Source organism: Scyliorhinus torazame, chromosome 14 (assembly GCF_047496885.1).
Source record: "Scyliorhinus torazame isolate Kashiwa2021f chromosome 14, sScyTor2.1, whole genome shotgun sequence".
In the NCBI taxonomy this organism is placed as follows: domain Eukaryota; kingdom Metazoa; phylum Chordata; class Chondrichthyes; order Carcharhiniformes; family Scyliorhinidae; genus Scyliorhinus; species Scyliorhinus torazame.
In genome coordinates, this window is record NC_092720.1 from 8,307,295 (window position 1) to 8,328,791 (window position 21,497).

At 50.6% G+C, this 21,497-nt stretch overlaps 1 protein-coding gene across 1 annotated transcript in view; it reads right to left on the minus strand.

Moving 5' to 3' along the window:
• Positions 1–641: 641 nt before the first annotated feature.
• The window catches only part of LOC140389468 (EEF1A lysine methyltransferase 3-like), a 37,029-nt gene continuing 16,173 nt past the window's right edge, over positions 642–21,497 (minus strand). The window contains exons 3-4 of the mRNA XM_072473597.1: positions 12,481–12,592; positions 642–703 (exon numbers count right to left, since the gene is read on the minus strand). Of these exons, the coding sequence (XP_072329698.1) occupies positions 642–703; positions 12,481–12,592 (174 nt within the window). The remainder of the gene's footprint in view (positions 704–12,480; positions 12,593–21,497) is intronic.

A 21,497-nucleotide genomic window follows, 5' to 3' on the forward strand; every position in this document is an offset into this window, starting at 1 on the left:
TTTTTATTTCTTGGGGGGAGGTGTCATGAGAATGTCACTTTTAAGAAATGTTTGTCTGCTTATGTTACTGCAGTGGTGTCACAGTGTGGGTGGAGCTGGGCTGTCTGTCAGTTTTTAGTTTCACTTTGAGAAAAGCTTGGGTGTGTCTGTGTTTTTTTTTTGGTTTTGTTTTAGTGCTGGAGCTGCAGTCAGCCACAAAAGGTGTAATGTTGTTCCCTCTCCCATGTAAAGACTGTCTCTTGATCATTTGGTGAATTTAGAGTTGAACTGTTCTCAGTAGTGAATTTAAACCTGATGTGCTTCTGTGAAAAGTTTTTTTTTAATGTCTTATGGATCTTAAAATGCAAGTAAGGATTACTTAGTGTTGTATTCTTTGGGGGTTGTATTTGAATTGATGGTTGCTCGGATGTTCACTGTATGTTTTAAAACGGTTAACTTGAGTTCATAGAATAAACATTGTTTTGATGAAAAAAAATACTATGCGATTTCTGCTGTACCACACCTGTAGAGTGGGCCGTGTGCTCCACAAACCACAATCTATTAAAAGCTTTGGGTCAGGTGAACTCCATGACACACCTTGGGGTTCTCTAAACCCTGTCCCATAGCACTTGCCATATAAATACTGTGGCTGGAAGAGCAGGTCAGATCTTGGGAATTCTAAGGCGAGAAACTCGTCCCAAACACTGTGAAGCCTGTTCACCATCTGCAAGGCACAAGACAGGAGTGTGAGAGAATATTATCCAGTTGCCTGGATGAGTGCAGCGGCAACAATACTCAAAACGCCCAGTATGAGTCCTGTGTGCAGTGTAAGTGGATTGGCCATGCTAAATTGCCCCTTTGTGCCCAAAGATATGCAGGGAAGGTGGGGTTACGGGTATACGGTGGGGGACTGGGCCTAGGTAGGGTGCTCTTTGAGAGGGTCAGTGCAGACCAAATGGGCTGAATGGCCTCATTCAGCACTGTAAGGAGACTGTGGTTCTGAGACAAAGCAGCCGACTGGGCTGGCAAACCATGCACCATCTTCAACATTTTACTCCCTCCACAAGTGGTGTACACTGGCAGCGCTGAGCATAATCTGCATGATGTACTGCAGCAACTCACTAAGCCTCCTTCGAAAGCACCTTCAAAACCTGTGACCTCTGAAAGCTCGGAAGACAAACGCAACAGATGTCCGGGAACTCCACCAGCTGCAAGTTCCCCTCACTTGGAAATATATTGCTGTTCCTTCACTGTTATTGTGTAAAATAAGGGTATTTAGATTTAGGGCAGCACGGTAGCATTGTGGATAGCTCAATTGCTTCACAGCTCCAGAGTCCCAGGTTCGATTCCGGCTTGGGTCACTGTCTGTGCGGAGTCTGCACGTTCTCCCCGTGTCTGCGTGGGTTTCCTCCGGGTGCTCCGGTTTCCTCCCACAGTCCAAAGGTGTGCAGGTTAGGTGGATTGGCCATGATAAATTGCCCTTAGTGTCCAAAATTGCCCTTAGTGTTGGGTGGGGTTGCTGGGTTCTGGGGATAGGGTGGAGGTGGTGACCTTGGGTAGGGTGCTCTTTCCAAGAGCCGGTGCAGACTCGATGGGCCGAATGGCCTCCTTCTGCACTGTAAATTCTATGAAAATCATTGGAAAACCCTCCCGAACAGCACTGCGGGGTTTCTACTGCACACGGACTGCAGCAACTCCAGAAGGTGGTTGACCACCACATTCTCAAGGGCAATTCATGATTGGTGAATGGCAACCACAGCCCATGAAATAATTGAAAAATGCACAAGCACCACACACACAGATCGCTGGTCATGACATCCATTCACATTTCAAAAATATTGGGAGGGAGTCTCCATTTCTGAGGCTATGTGGTGATGCCAGTGGAGTATGTGTGGCATTTTACGAAAAGAAATTCGGGGCAACACCTGCACCAATTCAGCTACTTAAAATGGACCAGCTCCGTTGCCACTTGGAACGCTATCAATTCCATGAAAAACGAGGCCGGATTCGTCGGGTCCGTGATTGGCACTCATGAGGCTCACACGCCGCAGCCGCACTTAAACGGTCCTTGCCCTCACTCACACCATCTCTGCCTACAACATGGCTGGAAGAAGAGCAACACCATGGTTCAGGGACGCTGAGCTGGACCCCTTCCTGGACGCCGTGGAGGAGACAAGGATGACCCTATGCCCCAGCACGGGAGGAAGGCCGCCAGGCGCCGCCGTTCGCCGTGCCTGGGCGCAGGTGGCAGAGGCGGTCAGCGCCTTGGACGACGTCGCCGGGACTGCCATCCAGTGCCGCAAGAAAATGCACAACCTCCTCAGGGTGGCCAGGGTGAGTGAGCTGCTCGCTCGGTTCCTCTGGCACGAACCCTGCCCCCCACACACCCATAACCGGGCCCCTCCACCCCGAAAGACAGCCGAACCCCCACCCTGCCCCTCATGCCAGCCGCCGTGGCTGGGTGCCCTGGTTATCGAGGCCATAATCTACCCAGGCCCTGTGCTGCCTGCATGGGACCGTCTAACGGTTTTGTTGTTTGTGTTTCCCTGCCTAGAAGAGGACCATGCACGACCGCCAGGAGCGGGAGAAGATTGGAGGTGGACCAGCAGCACTGCGGACCCTCACCATGCCCGAGCATAGTGCCCTGAATGTTGTCGGTGGCTCAGAGGGAAGGATGGTGCTGGGGTGGAGTGCAGTGATCGGCGAGCAAGTGAGATCTCGTTGAGTTGCGGTTGCCCACAACAATTATCTCCCCCACGAACCTCTTCCCACACGTCCTCACCCTCTCACCACCACCACCAGCCCTCATCGCCCACCCCCTCACCCCTACCCCTCAACACCACACTCCCTCACCCCACCCAATGCCCCTCGGCTTGCTGTCGAATCATAAATTTCATCTTGTGCCTTGAAGGACCTGCTGGATATGGGGCCGGTCAATCTGGCGTCCTCATCCCCAGCCTATGGCACAGCCAGTTCCCCCCAGCCAGGGGCTACAAGAGGGGATGACGGCAAGCGTCCAGCACCTGCAGGTGCATGTGAAGGAGCCTATCCGTGTGCAGAAAGGAGCAGGGTGTGGTGCTGCCCATGCCTGCCAGCCAGGCCGACACCACACGGGCGGCGTCCGTAGTGGAGGCATTGGGGGGGCGGCGTTTCGGCTATGGATCAGCGTGCCCCGGGCCTCGGGCATTCTGTGCAGGCGCTGGCCGAGGCTCAGGACAGGGCTGCCCTCTCACAGGCAGCCAAGTGCCAAAGCCACCTGGACATTGTCCCAGCGGGCCATGCCTGGGAATGTCAGCGGAATTGCCCAGGCGCTGGCTGGCGTGGTGCAGACGTAGAGGGAGGTGGCCCAATTCCAGAGGTAGGTGGCCCAGTCACTGGCCGATGTGGCACAGATCCACAGGGTGGTGGCACAGTCGCAGCGTGATGTGGTGCAGTCCCAGACGGAGATGGTCCACCCCCTGTTGTCCATGGCCTCCGGGAGTGGAGAACAGCTAAGTGAGAGACAAAGACCGCCTGGAAAAGGCAAGGACCCGGGGATTCGGACCTTCCGTCCGGGAGTGGAGAGGAGCCAGGTGAGAGACCCTGGGGTGACTTCTCTGCCGTCAGGATTCTCCAATTTGCCGGCAGCCCGGGGGATTAAAACAGAGAACATAGAACACAATGCAGAGGAAGGCCATTCGACCCATCAAATCTGCACCGACCCACTTAAGCCCTCACTTCCACCCTATCCCCGTAACCCAATAACCCCTCCTAACCTTTTTTGGACGCTAAGGGCAATTTCTCACGGCCAATCCACCTAACCTGCACGTCTTTGGACTGTGGGAAGAAACCGGAGCACCCAGAGGAAACCCACGCACACACGGGGGGGATGTGCAGACTCCGCACAGACAGTGACCCAGCAGGGAATCGAACCTGGGACCCTGTGCTGTGAAACCATAGTGCTAGCCACTGCGCTACCATGCTGCCCGTTTGCTGACGGCATGGGGCTGCCTCACAATGGGAAACCCCGGGCTGGATTCTCCGAATCTGCGGCTATGTCCGAAGGATGCATATGGTCTTATGAACAAATTGTCTGACCCGCCCCGCCCTGATGCTCCACCTATTGGGGGGCCAGCAGCTGCAGCACGTAAATACCCAAGCTTTACCTTCAGATATGGACACAGAATGGCCGGGTCCGTGTGAGCGCATACATACAACATGGCGCCGCGGCGCGTGGACCCAGCCTGCCAAAAACTGCCACCTTATAAACCCCCTCACCACCCCGGACCACCCCACACCAGTAGCCCCCCCCCCCCCCCCCGACTATGGCAGTGCTGGACACAGTCCGCAGGCGCCACGCCAGTTTTACGAAAGTTGAGAGGACACACGACAGGCGTCATTGGGAAGTCAGCCCATCAGGGGTGGAGCCTCGTGGACGGGGCCTCAGGTGACGCCCTGAGGTCGTCCCAACGGGGTGCTGCGTACTCATCAGGCATGCAGTTTTTGAGGGGGCGGAGCATCGGAAAAATGGCGCCGACCCGATTTCGGCATAAAAAGAGATTCAAGGCCGATCGCGGGACATGATTTGGGCATCGGCAGTCAGAGAATCCAGCCCCCCATCTGGCCATCCGGCAAAACAGCGAGTCCTGGCAGCGTGTCGCACCAGAAATCTGGGGGTAGATTCTCCATTAGCTGACGTCCAAATCGGGAAGCACGATTGGGTGGAGACTAGCTTCCAACGCCAAAATTGCAGGAGACGCCGGTTTGAAGCCAAATCGTGATTTTCCGGCACCCCCAAACTGGATTAAATGCAACGCTCGCTGCGCGGCCTGAAAGTACAGTCGGCATATCATCAGCAGGCCTGCCACCCGATGCTTCGGCTGTGGGGGGGGGGGGGGGGGTCGCTGACATGACCGGGGAGCACAGGGGGAGGGGGAGGGCGGGCCGAGCAGCCTGGGAACCCCCCACACAGGACTGGGATGGTGCCCAAGCACCGACCGCCATTACAACGGCCATCTTGCTGGCCACCCATGCCAGCCCTGGCTCTACACAGCGACACCCCAACCAATCGGCAGCCACCCACCGGGGTCCAGCCAGGGCCACAACGACGGTGGCCTCTAGTGAGGGCAGTACCAGCCAACGGTACCCCTGGCAACAGGGACGGGTGTCTGGACCAAAGACACCGACGGGGCTGGAATGCGTGGGTGGGGCCTGCACAGTGCGAATCTGGGCCACCGAGTAGCCCAAGGCACCTGGTTGGGCACGGGAGTACAAGAACATAAGAACTAGGAGCAGGAGTAGGCCATCTGGCCCCTCGAGCCTGCTCCACCATTCAATGAGATCATGGCTGATCTTTTGTGGACTCAGCTCCACTTTCCAGCCCAAACACCATAACCCTTAATCCCTTTATTCTTCAAAAAACTATCTATCTTTACCTTGAAAACATTAAAAAAAAAAAAAAATTTTTATAGTACCCAATTCATTTTTCCAATTAAGGGGCAATTTAGCGTGGCCAATCCACCTACCCTGCAGACCTTTGGGTTGTGGGGGTTAAACCCACACAAACACGAGGAGAATGTGCAAACTCCACACGGACAGTGACTCAGGGCCGGGATCGAACCTGGGACCGGGGCAGCATGGTAGCATTGTGGATAGCACAATTGCTTCACAGCTCCAGGGTCCCAGGTTCGATTCCGGCTTGGGTCACTGTCTGTGCGGAATCTGCACATCCTCCCCGTGTGTGCGTGGGTTTCCTCCGGGTGCTCCGGTTTCCTCCCACAGTCCAAAGATGTGCAGGTTAGGTGGATTGGCCATTCTAAATTGCCCTTAGTGTCCAAAATTGCCCTTAGTGTTGGGTGGGGTTACTGGGTTATGGGGATAGGGTGGAGGTGTGGACCTTGGATAGGGTGCTCTTTCCAAGAGCCGGTGCAGACTCGATGGGCCGAATGGCCTCCTTCTGCACTGTAAATTCTATGAAAACTTCGGCACCGTGAGGCAGCAGTGCTAACCACTGTGCCACCGTGCTGCCTCTTGAAAACATTTAATAAAGGAGCCTCAACTGCTTCACTGGACAAGGAATTCCATAGATTCAGAACCCTTTTGGTGGAGAAGTTCCTCCTAAGCTCAGTCCTAAATCTACTTCCCCTTATTTTGAGGCTATGCCCCCTAGTTCTGCTTTCACCTGCCAGTGGAAACAACCTGCCCGCATCTATCCTATCTATTCCCTTCATAATTTTATTTTATGCAATAAAGTAGATGAACTAATCGCACAGAGAGATACAAATGGGTACAACATAATTGGGATTACGGAGACATGGCTGCAGGGTTACCAGGGATGAGAACTGAATGTCCCAGGGTTTTCAGTATTTAGGAAGGACAGGCATAAAAGAAAATGTGGTGGTGTGGCACTGCTGGTTAAAGAGGGAATTAACACAATAGTGAGAAAGGATATTAGCTCTGACAATGTGGAATCTGTATGGGTAGAGTTGAGAAATACCAAGGGCAAAAATCATGAGTGGCTGTCATATATAGACCCCCAAACTGCAGTGGTGATGTTGGGAATGGCATTAAACACAAAAATAGAGGTGCACGTAGTAAGGGAATATCGGTGATCGTGGGTGATTTAATCTACACATGGATTGGGCAAATCAAATTAGCCACAATGCCATAGAGGAGGAATTCCTGGAGTGTATACGGGATGGTTTTCTTGACCAATATGTGGAGGAATCAACTAGAGAGCAGCCCATCTTAGACTGGGTACTGTGTAATGAGAAGGGAATAATTGCCAATCTGGCTGTACGAGACCCCTTGGGGAAGAACGACCATAACATGATAGAATTATTTATCAAGATGGAGAGTGAAGTAATAGATGCGGAGATTAGGGTACTGAATCTTAATGAAGGAAACTATGAAGATACGAGGCTTGAGTTGGCCTTGATAGATTGATGAGCGTTACTTAAAAGGATGACAGTGGATAGGCAATGGTAAATATTCAAGTAACGCATGGCGGACCTGCAACTGTTCATTCCTGTCTGGTACAAAAGCAAATGGATAAGAGGACCAATCCATGGTTTACAAAGGAAATTAGAAATTGCATCCAATCCAAGGAAGAAGCATACAGATTGGCCAAGAAAAATAACAGGTCTGACAATTGGGAGCAGCTTAGAATTTAGCAACAAAAGAGCGAGGGATTAGTTAAGAAGGGGAAAATGCAACACAAAAGTAAGTTTGTATGGAAAATAAAGACTGACATTTAGAGTTTCTATCGATGTGTGAAGAGAAAGAGATTGATAAAGGCAAATGTAGGCCCCCGACAGACAGAAACAGGGGAATGTATAATAAGAGACAAAGAAATGGCTGAGCAATTGAATTCTTATTTTGATTCTGCCTTCACAAAGGAGGCCACAACTAAGATAACAGAAAATTTGGAGAATGAAAGATTTAGTGAGAGGGAATAACTGAGGGAGATCAATATTTGTAGAGAAATGGGCGTCATTCTCCGACCCCCCGCCGGGTCGGAGAATCGCCGGGGGCTGCCGTGAATCCCGCCCCTGCCGGTTGCCGAAGTCTCCGGCACCGGAAATTCGGCGGTGGCGGGAATTGCGCCGGTTGGCGGGCCCCCCCCCGCTCGATTCTCCGGCCAGGATGGGCCGAAGTCCCGCCGATAAATTGCCTGTCCTGCCGGCGTAAATTAAAGCACCTATTTCCCGGCGGGACAAGACGGCGTGGGCGGGCTCCGGGGTCCTGGGGGGGGCGCGGGGCGATCTGACCCCGGGGGGTGCCCCCACGGTGGCCTGGCCCGCGATCGGGGCCCACCGATCCGCGGGCGGGCCTGTGCCGTGGGGGACTCTTTCCCTTCTGCCTCCGCCACGGGCTCCACCATGGCGGAGGCGCAAGAGACTCCCTCCACTGCGCATGCGTGGGAAACTGTCAGCGGCCGCTGACGCTCCCGCGCATGCGCCGCCCCGACATGTCATTTCCGCGCCAGCTGGCGGGGCAACAAAGGCCGTTTCCGCCAGCTGGCGGGGCGGACATTCCTCCGGCGTCGGCCTAGCCCCTCAATGTTGGGGCTCGGCCCCCAAAGATGCGGAGCATTCCGCACCTTTGGGGCGGCGCGATGCCTGTCTGATTGGCGCCGTTTTGGGCGCCAGTCGGCGGACATCATGCCGTTTCGGGAGAATTTAGCCCCAGGTGCTGGGAAAATTGATGAGATTGAAGGTGGATAAATCCCCAGGGCCTGTGAATCTGCAGCCCAGAGTGCTTAAGGAGGTGGCTCTGGAAATAGTGGATGCATTAGTGGTCACCTTCCGGGATTCTATAGACTCTGGAACTGTCCCTGCAGATTGGAGGGTAGCTCACATCACTCCGATATTCAAAAAGGGAGGTAGAGAGAAAACAGGGAATTATAGACCAGTAAGCCGTATATCGGTAGTGGGGAAAATGCTTGAATCCATTATCGTGGAATTTATAGCGGAACATTTAGAAAGCAGTGGCAGGATCAGTCAGAATCAGCATGGATTTCTGAAGGGGAATCATGCTTGACAAATCGGTTGGAATTCTTTGAAGATGTAACAAGTACAGTTGACAAGGGAGAGCCAGTTGATGTGGTTTTTATGAACACTCAGAAGGTGTTTGAGAAAGACACACATAACAGATTATTTTCAAAAGTGCATGGGGTTGGGGGAAATGTATTGAGGTGGATAGAAAACTGGTTGGCAGAGAGGAAACAAAGAGTAGGAATTAATGGGTCCTTTTCAAATTGGCAGGCAGTAACTAGTGGAGTGCCACAGGGATCGGTGCTGGGACCCCAGCTATTCACAATATATATTAATGATTTGGGTGAGGGAACAATGTGTAACATCTCAAAGTTTCAGATGGTACCAAGGTGGGTGGGAGGGTGAAATGTGACAACGGTGCAAAGATCCTACACCATGATCTGGACAGGTTGGGCGAGTGGAAAAATCAATGGCTGATGCCATATAATTTGGATAAGTGTGAGGTTATTCACTTTGGAAGCAAAAACAGGAAGGCAGATAACTACCTGAATGGTTGTAAATTGGGAGAGTGGAGTGTGCAGCGGGACCTGGGTGTCCTTCTGCACCAGTCACTGAAGGTAAGCATGCAGGTGCAGCAGGCGGTAAAGAAGGCTAATGGTATTTTGTCCTTCATTGCGAGAGGTTTTGAGTACAGAAGCAGCGATGTGTTGCTGTAATTGTACAGGGCCTTGGTGAGGACACACCCAGAATATTTGTGCAGTTTTGGTCTCCTTTTCTGAGGGACGATGTTCTTTCTCTCAGGCAAGTGCAGCAAAGATTTACCAAACTGATTCCAGGGATGGCGGGACTGTCATATGAGGAGAGGTTGACTACTGTTAATAATAATCGCTTATTGTCACAAGTAGGCTTCAATGAAGTTACTGTGAAAAGCCCCGAGTCGCCACATTCCGGCGCCTGTTTTGGGAGACCGGTACAGGAATTGAACCCGCGCTGCTGGTCTTGTTCTGCATTACAAACCAGCTATTTAGCCCACTGTGCTAAACCAGCCCCTGTTTGAACAATGTTAGGATTGTTCTCGCGGGAGTTCCGAAGAATGAGGCAGCATCTCATTGAAACTTATAAACTTTGAACTGGACTAGATATGTTAGATGCAGGGAAGATGTTCCCAATGATGGGTGTGTCCAGAACCAGGGGTCACAGCCTGAGGATTCAGTGTGAACCATTTCGGACAGAGATAAGGATACATTTCTTCGCCCAAACAGTGGTGAGCCTGTGGAATTCATTACCACAGGAAGTAGTTGATGCTAAAGCATTGAATATACTCAAGAGGCGGCTAGATAGAGCACTTGGGGCGAATGAGATCAAAGGTTATGGGGAGAAAGCAGGATTAGTCTATTCAATTGGATGATCAGCCATGATGGTGATGAATGACGGAGCAGACTCGAAGGGCCAAAAGGCCTCCTCCTGCTCCTATCTTCTATGTATCTATGTCGCTATGTGCGTGCGGACCCTGGTCGAGACCAGAGCGGTTCTTTGTGACAGAGCAGGAGTCACAGCAGGCCGCCTCCACTCCTGCTGTACCTTCTGGGGAACCACCTAGGCGCAGTGTTGGGGCCCCTATGGCCAGAAAGTTAGACACCAGTTAGTCGGCACGGGTGCAGGGCACAGTTTACTTATAGCGGTTAGAGCACAGACTTTGTATTTGTTCACAATAAAAACCTATTACCACCGTTACAATCTGCCTCGGTGCTCTGTCTGATGGGTGTAGGGGTGGATTGGTGGGCACTGGCAGGGGGCGTGGGGGTCAGGGGACCACTACACACACTGTGGGAGGACCGTGCTCCCCACCTCAGCCTTCCACCCCCCTACCCCTGCGCCCAGACCGGCCCCAGCAGCCCCACCCCTGGGATCCGACAGGACCATGCGATGGACTGGTCACCTCGCATGCAGGGATCACAGAGGTGGAAGATGCTACCGATGGGCTTGAGTCACACGTTTTCATATGGTGAAGAGCACCAGAGCTCAGTGCAGAGCGGGTTGTCATCATCCTCCATCCCATGGACCAGACCTGCTGTTACTGGCAACCCAGGACCCCCAGCTCGTTGCATCGCAGATATGTATAACAAAGGGGTATACAAGTGGGCGGTTTGGCGGTGTGGGAAGTGATGAGGTGTGGGTTTGGGAAGTGGTGTCCGTACACATGGCCAGCACCCCCCTCTACCCCTGCCCTCCTTGTCAGTGAACATGGAGGTGCTCAGAGCGCCCTGTGCGCATTGGCCCTGGCATACACGTCGTGCTGCCTTTCCTGCCTGCCTTGGCCACATGCTCATCGTTCCCCTGCCTCCTCCTCATCGGCAGTGGCCTGCCCTTCCTCCTCATTCGCTGGTGGGTGGCGGCCGGTTCGGCGTGGCGTTTGGGGCGAGGGCGGGCGCGCTGTGGCTGGGGGTTGTGATATCGGTGTGGGCGCACCCAGACAGCCGGTGTTATGGTAGAAGCAGGGGCCGGGGTGGGTGGTCATTTGGTGTGCAGCAAGGTGGCTGTCGTAATGGTGGTCAGTGCCTGGGCACAACCCCAGTCCTGTGAGTGGGCACCCCAGCTGCTCGGCCTGTTCTTCCCCTTCCCTGGCCCCTGCAGGTGCTCCCCCACCGCAGCCAGCAGGACCAGCAGGACCAGGGTCCGGGACGGCAGCCCGCTGTCACTCCACTCTGTGTCCTACCTCCTCTATCTCTCGCTAAGCAGCCACAATGCCAGGTTGAAGATATTTGAGACCACAAGTGAACCACCCCGTTGGGAACTCAGCCCAATAGATGCGGTGAATCTCGGAGGCCCCGGAGAATAGGATGTCAGGCCCACTAAATATATGCCTACTGTACTTTAACACCACGCAGCAAGCGACACATATACACCACTTTCGGGGTGCCGGAGCATCGCGATTTGGCATCAAACAAATGCTTCTCGCAATTTGGGCATCGGAGGCGAGTCTCCACCCAATTGCGTTTCGTGATTTCGGCGTAGCGAATCAGAGAATCCCGCCCTAAGTGTTGACACCAACGCAGAATTCGTGGGGCGGGATGCTCCGCCCCGCCACGCCAGATTTCTGGTTCAGCACGCCGGCGGGATGCTCCATTTCGCCGACTGGTCAATGGCGTTTCCCATTGTGGGGCAGGCCCACGACGTCGGGAAACCCCAGGCTGTCGGTAAATCCGACGGCAGAGAGTCCAGTCCATGGACCTGCATGACAGAAACTTGTGCCGAACCTCGATCGATTCACCAACTGTGGAGGGGGTAACACTGGCCCCACGTGAAACACAACTGATAGCGTTTTAAAACGGTACGGGATTCGCCGGGTCCATGATTGACACTCGGGAGGCTGACAAGATGCAGCTACATATACCCTTTACAATTCCCACACACACTCATCGTAGACAACAAGATGGCACTGGCTGTGCTGGAGCGCGCCCGTACAGCTGATGGGTCGGCTGGGGCCAGAGGGCACTTTGGGGTGTGGCCTGGACCTATATGACCCGTGATGAGAGGTTCCCAGTGGGCTTTTGGCGGTGTACACAGCTGCATGCCTGTCTTGCTGGCTGCAGCAATGGGGTTTCATGCCCGTTCAGCCCGAACCTCCAGCCCACCTCCTGGCCACCCGCCCATTACTCCCCCCGGCCCTGGCAGAGGCCCCCCTGCCAGCAGCACAACTGTCAAGAAAGAATGACGATGTTGGATACTTTCCTAACCACACTCTCTCCCTCAGCAACCGCCAAGCCAGTTTCGCGATTTTTAAATGGACAAGTGAACCATACCATCGGGTGCTTGGCCCACTGGAGGTGGAGCATCGCGGAGGCCCCAGAGAATACCGGGTCGGGCCCGCGAATGACATGCAAACGGTGTTTACTGCACCTGCGTTCCGGATCGCAGTGATGCTGCTTTTGAGGTGACGGAGAATTGTGATTAGACGTCAGCCAGCGGAGAATCCCACCCCATATGTCGTTTCCCCCTGTGGCTACAAATAGTGTCTTTTACTCACCCAGAAGAGCAGCAAGAATGCTCAACATTCCAGTGCCCGCTCCAAGTTCAATCACTTTCTTATCCGAAAAATGTATTCGCTCTTTCTCAAAGTACTGACACAGACCAAGGGCCTATAACATGAAACAGCATTTTTCTGTTACAATGCAGCAGTGAAAGAGCATTATATGAGCATGTGAACATAGAATTGAGGAGCAGGAGTAAACCATTCAGCCCATCGAGTTGCTCCAATATATAGAACAGTATTGTTGATCAGAGGTGCTCTCAAACCTACATTCCTGTCTTCCCCCTATATGGTCGACCCTTGTCAATTTAGAAGCTTAAATATTGAAGTACCCAGCCTGTGCTACTCTCTACAGGGGGAATTCCACAGGCTGACAATCCTCTCAGAGAGAAATGGCCAGTATATCTGCATTGTAAATGGGAGGCCACTACTTTTGAAACTATATCCCTTCGTTCTAAACTCTTCCATCAGGGGAAATATCCATCCAGTGTCCATCTCATCAACTTACCTCAGCATTTTACATGTCACTAAGATTTCCTTCTTCTAAACTTGAATAGACATAGGCCCAAACTGTCCAACCTTTGGCCATAATATAACACCATCATCCCCAGAATCTTCCCCGGAGTAAACCTTCCCTGGTTTGATTCTGAGACTATTGATGCGACCATCAATTCACTCGAAGACACATGGAGAAGTAAACCGTGGTTTTAATCAGCTTAGAACTGAGCCTGCCTGTGACCGGTACAACACTGAAGGCGGCCCCGCAGGTCGGCAGCTCTTATACTTCCTGTAAAGGGGCTGGAGCCATGGGCGGAGCCCGTACATGCCCCAACATATCCCCTGTGGGTGAAGCCACACAATGGCCCATAGGTAGAGCCCACAGGGTTAATAACATAACACAGTGCACTGGTGAATTATCAGTAATTATACATTCACCACAGCTATTTTCTGGTTGCTTAAGTAAACAGACCAAAACTGTGCACAGTACTGAAGATCGATTGCAGAAAAGCCTCATACAATTTTAACAAAACATCTGTACTTTTATTTTCTAATCCCCTTGCAATAACCTGTCATTCCATCAGCCTTCCTAACTTCTTGCTGCGCCATCATATTAACTTTTTGTGATTTATGTATTAGGACAGTCAGACCCGTGTTGTTTTACAATCCTTCATCATTTCTATACTACTTTCCTACTGATCCTACAAGTTCACTTGGCATCAGGAATGGTCCTGATTTGGCTGTAACATTTGAAGTTCAGCACTTTCCCCCATTTCAATGTCAAACGGACAGTTACTTCAGCTGACTGGGCATATCCTTTTTTAAATCGGCTCCCAAATGTTGCTGTCAGTGATGCCTTGCTCCCTCAGAAGCGACATGGTTGCATTCTTTGTAAAGGAAAGAAATAGCAAAGAAAAGAAAAGTGAAGTTAAGAGCAGAACCAAGTGGTTATAAGACTGAAAGAAAGAGCTGAGTGCATGATTACATCTCCAGGGCCAGAGCCCCCTCCCACCCCAGCCAAAGTGTCAGGCACCAATGGGGCGAGGTGTGCGGGGAGGTGGGGAGGGTACATGCGGGGGCAGAGCCCGCAGTTCCAACCGGAGACAGCATGTAGGCCTTTAGACCTGGTCGGGCACGGGGATACGCACCATGTTATTATAACGGCCTTTCACACACTGCAGACAATGAATATTGGAATTCAACCAGCAAAGGTAGCCTTCCTGCTTGGTGCCGCAGCCCTGGGGGATGTCCTGTAGCTGTACGAGCTGGCGCTGCTCCAGGAGGAGTAAGCTGCAGCAGAGGAGCGTGCCACAGCGGCACAGGAGGCAGTCATCCAGGATGGCGAGCCAGCCACCCAACAGAGCGAGGAGGAGGAAGTATCAAGGCGGCGCCACTTGAGGCCTTGTGTGCACCTGCGGCGCCTGTCTTTCGAGGGCGTTGGAAGGTAAAACAACATTGGACATGTGGGAGTCTTTCAAGCAGTTGATTAGGATTCAGAAAAGTCAAATTCATGAGAGAATGAAGGATAAGTATATGAAGTTTAGGGAGTCTTGGATAACGAGGGATGTTGTGAACCCCTTCAAAAAGAAAAAGTGGACTTTTGTACAGTCTAGAAGGGTGGGGACGGGGACTTCCGGTGACGGCGGGCGGGAGGCAGCCGCACATTGGAGGGCTCCCATTCGGGAACGGCATTTTCGGGGAGTAACGCCCTGTCCTAGGGCCAGCGACGGCAGTAAAAGTCGGGGGATAGCGCAAAGAGAAGAAGGATGTCAAAAAACACCAAAAAAAACGGCCGGGAAAAAAGCGGCTGAAAGTCTGTTGGAGAGGGGAAAGGTCACCGCGGGGTCAACAAAGAAAATGGAGGCTGGAGCGCCAGGGAAGGCCGCACTGCTTACGGCTGAAGAAATAACTAAGGTGATGGCTGCGGAATTCCAAAAGCAGTTGGCACAGATTGAGAAATGTATGGAGATGGTGAGGAAGGAGATGAACATAGAACATAGAAAATACAGCACAGAACAGGCCCTTCGGCCCACGATGTTGTGCCGAGCCTTTGTCCTAGATTAATCATAGATTATCATTGAATTTACAGCGCAGAAGGAGGCCATTCGGCCCTTTGAGTCTGCACCGGCTCTTGGAAAGAGCACCCTACCCAATCTCAACACCTCCACCCAACACCAAGGGCAATTTGGACATTAAGGGCAATTTATCATTGGCCAATTCACCTAACCTGCACATCTTTGGACTGTGGGAGGAAACCGGAGCACCCGGAGGAAACCCACGCACACACGGGGAGGACGTGCAGACTCCGCACAGACAGTGACCCAAGCCGGAATTGAACCTGGGAGGGAGGTTTTGAGCGCGCTGGTGGAGGAGGCTGTTTCCCCGGTGAAGACGGCGGTGGCGAGCGCAGTGGCGGAGGTGCGAGAGCAAGGGGAGGCGCTGAAGGAAGTGGAGGAGACGGTATTGCAGCACGGTGATCAACTTGCCTCGATGGGGAAAGAGATGCGGAAGGTGATGGGCACGAACAAGAATCTGCGAGGAAAAATGGAAGATCTAGAAAACAGATCCAGGCGACAGAATTTGAGGATTGTGGGGCTGCCCGAAGGAGTTGAAGGACCGAAGCCGACTGAGTATTTTGCCGCGATGCTGGCAAAACTATTGGGGGAGGGGGAGGATCCCTCCCGATATGAACTGGATCGGGCTCACCGGTCGTGGAGGCCTGTACCAAAGGCGAGTGAGCCGCCAAGGGCAGTGACTCTGTGCTTCCGTAGGTACAGGGTGATGGAGAAGGTCCTGAGCTGGGCCAAGCAGAAGCGGGTTGTGCAGTGGGCTGGAGCTGGGATACGTGTATACCAGGACTTTACGGTGGAGCTGGCAAGGAGGTGGGCTGCCTTCAACCGGGTGAAGAGGGCACTGTACATTAGCAAGGTGCAGTGCGGCACTGTATATCCAGCGAAGCTGAGGGTGACTTACAAGCTCAGGGACTTTTATTTTGGAACGGCGGAAGCAGCGGAGGAGTTTGCGAAAGCAGAAGGACTGTGGCAGAACTGACAAACTGAGGAATGGCCATGTGCCGATGTAACCTCATGACTGGATTTTCTTCTTTTTTGTATCACTGCGCGCGGGTGTAGAGATTAAAGGAGCCAATGTCGTATATATTTGGACAAGGGAGGGTACGGGACTTTCACTCGAAATGAGAGTTCTTTGGGGTGTAGGTGGATATGCGGGGTTTGTGTGCTAAAAGGGGATCTTTGGGCTTTCCTAGGGCCGGGCAAGTGGGAAAGGGACCCAGGCGGGGGCCTCCACGCTGGCCGGTTTAAGCCGGCCAGTGAACGGGAGTGAGGTGGGGGGAGGGGCTGGGGCCATCGGAGCCTGGCAGAACAGGGTCCGAGTGGTCTAGCCGGGGTGGAAAGTTGGGGGGAAGGAACCGAGGTTGGGAGGAGGAGGTTTACAAGAGGCAGTGGACAGGAGGAGCTGGAGACCTGCGGTGGGGGGGGGGGGGGGGGGGGAGAGCTGTGCAAGATTAAGGGTGACTACGGGTAATCCCTGATCCCTTTTTGTCATTTGTTTATGTAAACATGCGGGTTGAGGTTTGGGGGTTGGTGGGGAGATGGGATCTTTGTTATTATGGGGACTGACATATCTTGCTGATTATTGTGTATTGTTGATGGATGTAAATGTGGGAGAAAATGTGAAAAAGGAGGAGAATAAAAAAAAATGTTTTTTTAATTTAAAAAAATTGTGACCCCTTGTAAGTGACACCCCCACTCTTGGAAAAAGCTTGTTGCTATCCACCCTGTCCATACCTCTCATAATTTTGTAGACCTCAATCAGGTCCCCCCTCAACCTCCATCTTTCCAACGAAAACAATCCTAATCTACCCAACCTTTCTTCATAGCTAGCACCCTCCATACCAGGCAACATCCTGGTGAACCTTCTCTGCACCCTCTCTAAAGCATCCACATCCTTCTGGTAATGTGGCGGCCAGAACTGCACGCAGTATTCCAAATGTGGCCTAACCAAAGTTCTATAAAACTGTAACATGACCTGCTGACACTTGTACTCAATACCCCGTCCAATGAAGGCAAGCATGCTGTATGCCTTCTTGACCACTCTATCGACCTGTGTTGCCACCTTCAGGGTACAATGGACCTGAGCTCCCAGATCTCTCTGAACATCAATTTTCCCCAGGACTCTTCCATTGACCGTACAGTCCGCTCTTGAATTAGATCTTCCAAAATGCATCACCTCGCATTTGCTTGGATTGAACTCCATCTGCCATTTCTCTGCCCAACTCTCCAATCTATCTATATTTTGCTGTATTCTCTGACAGTCCTCCTCACTATCTGCAACTCCACCAATCTTAGTATCATCTGCAAACTTGCTAATCAGACCACCTATACCTTCGTCCAGGTCATTTATGTATATCACAAACAACAGTGGTCCGAGCACGGATTCCCTGAGGAACACCACTAGTCACCTTTCTCCATTTTCAGACACTCCCTTCCACCACTAGTCTATGTCTCCTGTTGCCCAGCCAGTTCTTTATCCATCTAGCTAGTATACCCTGAACCCCATACGACTTCACTTTTTCCATCAACCTGCCATGGGAAACTTTATCAAACGCCTTACTGAAGTCCATGTATATGATATCTACAGCCCTTCCCTCATCAATGAACTTTGTCACTTCCTCAAAGAGTTCTATTAGGTTTGTAAGACATGACCTTCCCTGCACAAAATCATGCTGCCTATCACTGATAAGTCTATTTTCGTCCAAATGTGAATAGATCCTATCCCTCAGTATCTTCTCCAACAGTTTGCCTACCACTGACGTCAAACTCACAGGTCTATAATTCCCTGGATTATCCCTGCTACCTTTCTTAAACAAAGGGACAACATTAGCAATTCTCCAGTCCTCCGGAACCTGACCCTTGCTCAAGGATGCTGCAAAGATATCTGTTAAGGCCCCAGCTATTTCGTCCCTCACGTCCCTCAGAAACCCGGGATAGATCCCATCCGGACCTGGGGGCTTGTCCACCTTAATGCCTTTTAGAATACCCAAAACTTCCCCCTTCCTTATGCCGACTTGACCTAGAGTATTTAAATATCCATCCCTAGCCTCAACATCCGTCATGTCCCTCTCCTTGGTGAATACCGATGCAAAGTACTCATTAAGAATCTCCCCATTTCCTCTGACTCCACGCATAAATTCCCTCTTTTGTCTTTGAGTGGGCCAATCCTTTCAGTTACCCTCTTGCTTCTTATATATGAATAAAAGTCTTCGGGATTTCCCTTAACCCTGTTAGCCAAAGATATTTCATGACCCCTTTTAGCCTCTTTATTGCGCATTTGAGATTTGTCCTACTTTCCCGATATTCCTCCAAAGCTTCATCAGTTTTAAGTCGCCTATATCTTATGCATGCTTCCTTTTTCACCTTAGCTAGTTTCACAATTACACCCGTCATCCATGGTTCCCTAATCGTGCCATTTCTATCCCTCATTTTCACAGGGACATGTCTGTCCTGCACTCTAATCAACCTTTCCTTAAAAGACTCCCACATTTCAAATGTGGATTTACCCTTAAACAGCTGCTCCCAATCCACATTCCCTACCTCCTGCCGAATTTTGTTATACTTGGGCCTTTCCCCAATTTAGCACTCTTCCTTTAGGACCACTCTCGTCTTTGTCCATGAGCATTCTAAAACTTACGGAATTGTGATCGCTCTTCCCAAAGTAATCACCGACTGAAACTTCAACCACCTGGCCGGGATCATTCCCCAATACCAGGTCCAGTATGGCCCCTTCCTGAGTTGGACTATTTACATACTGCTCTAAAAAACTCTCTTGGATGCTCCTAACAAATACTGCTCGATCTACGCCTCCAACACTACATGTGTCCCATTCAATGTTGGGGAAGTTAAAATCTCCCATCATGACCACCTTTTTCTATAATCTGTCTACATATTTGTACCTCCAGTTCACGCTCGCTTTTGGGAGGTCTGTAGTAAAGTCCCAACAATGTTACCGAACCCTTCCTATTTCTTAGCTCTACCCATATTGCCTCAGTGCTCGAATCCTCCATCGTGCCCTCCTTAATCACAGCTGTGATATCATCTCTGACCAGTAATCCAACTCCTCCACTCCTTTTACCTCCCTCTCTATCCCTCCTGAAGCATCTATACCCTGGGATATTTAGTTGCCAGTCTTGCCCTTCCCTCAACCAAGTCTCAGTAATACCAATAACATCATATTCCCAGGTACTAATCCAAGCCTTAAGTTCATCTCCCTTACCTGCTACACTTCTCGCATTAAAACAAATGCACCTCAGACCATCTGTCCCTTTGCGTTCATCATCTCTTCCCTGTCTACTCTTCCCCTTAGGCACATTGAGTTTATTATCTAGTATCTTACTGGCTTTAGTTGCTGCCTTTTTACTGACCTCTAACTTCCTAATCTGGTTCCCATCCCCCTGCCACATTAGCTTAAAACCTCCCCAACAGTGTTAGCAATAGCACCCCCTAGGACATTAGATCCATTCCTGCCCAGGTGCAGACCATCCGATTTGTAATGGTCCCACCGCCCCCAGAACCGGTTCCAATGTCCCAAAAATCTGAACCCCTCCCTCCTGCACTATCTCTCAAGTCACATATTCATTCTGACTATTCTTGAATTTCTACTCTGTGTATTTTTTTTCTGGGTATTTTTGAAAAATGTTAATGTAGATAAGTCTCCTGTGCTGGATAAGATTTAGCCCATAATACTGAGGGATGCAAGGGACGAGATTGCAGGGGCCTTGACTGACATCTTTGTATCCTCATTGGCTACAGGTGAGATTGCAGAGGACTGGAGAATAGTAATGTGGTGTTAAGTAATGGGTTAAGATACATTGCAATTAGTTGTCTCATTTATGTTAAGTATCCATTAATTGACACTGATATGTAAAGGGGCATCAGGTGGCATCTGTCAGGTGGTGTGTTGTTAAGAGTTTTGTGCAGAGGCTGTGGAAGTGAAATAAATGGTGTTTGGTGAAAAGGAACAAGAACTTTAGACTCTTCATTTCACAGCAACTAAAACGTCTAACAATGGTAGCAGAGGATGGTTGCTGTGCAAATGTGAAGGTTTGAAAGATACAACTTTTCCTGATCAAACCAAGGAGTGAGTGAGAAGGAAAAAAAAAAGATACATGGCTGAACCCAGGATAAAGATGGCTGGATATGACTATCCTCCCTTATTTTCTGAAAGGGAATCGTGCAACCAATGGAGAAGTGCAGTAGTTATGTGGACTAAAGTAACTGCTTTGGGAAAGAGAAAACAAGGTTAAGGAAGTTGAAAGTTCCACAAGTTTCAGGTTTGGGGATGATAATACTCTGAAGTCGCTGAAAAGAGTGGTGACCCCTTGCAATATTGCCGGAGTGAATCATTTCATCAGCACGGATGTTGTATCAAGTGAGATACCTTTGCTTCTGAGCAGACCATCGATGAAGAAAGCACAAATGAAACTGGATATGGAACAGGATAAGGCAACAGTTTTTGGAAGGACTGTGGACTTACAATTTACACAGTCGGGACACTATTGGATTCCATTACTGACAAATAATTTTTCAAGTAGAGTGGTTAAGGATGTGTTAATGGCAGTTGAAAATGGGACTTTAGCTGATAAAAAGCTTGTGGTATTAAAACTGCATAGGCAATTTGCACATCCGTCTCCTTGGAGGCTGAAAAATTTATTAAAGGATGCAGGGGTAAGGGATGACGACTATACTAAACTGATAGAACAGGTTAGTGACCGTTGTGAAGTTTGTAGGAAGTACAGAAGGACACCAGCACGACCGATAGTAACCCTACCTTTGGACAGGGATTTTAACGACATTGTGGCCATGGACCATAAGATCTAGGATAAAGCAAATAATATATTTATTTAGCATTTTGTAGATTTAGCAACCAGATTTAGTCAATCAACGATTGTACGAAGCAAAGAAAAGCGAGTAATTCTGGATCAAATCGTGGAAAAATGGATAGGGACAGGAATGGGTCCACCGGCAAAATTCCATACGGACAATGGGGGAGAATTTGCTAATGATGAGTTTAGGGATATGTGTGAAAACATAAATATCAGAGTTATGAATACGGCTGCAGAAAGCCCATTTAGTAATGGTGTCTGTGAAATAAATCATGCTGTCATCGATGACATGCTTCGGAAACTTTTGGCAGATCGACCAAATTGCAGGCTAAATTCAGCTTTAGCATGGGCAGTACATACAAAGAATTCATTGCAGATGGTTGGGGGCTATAGTCCTTATCAATTAGTGTTTGGTAGAAATCCTAAACTTCCATCCGTTTTGGATGACCAGCCTCCAGCTTGGGAGGGAACTACAATTAGCTCTGGTTTTGCTGAACATTTAAATGCATTACATAACAGTAGAAAAGCTTTTTTGGAAGCAGAAGTCTCTGAAAGAATTCACAGAGCTTTAAGACAAAACGTACGGCCATCAGATGCCGTTTTTCAGCAAGGAGAC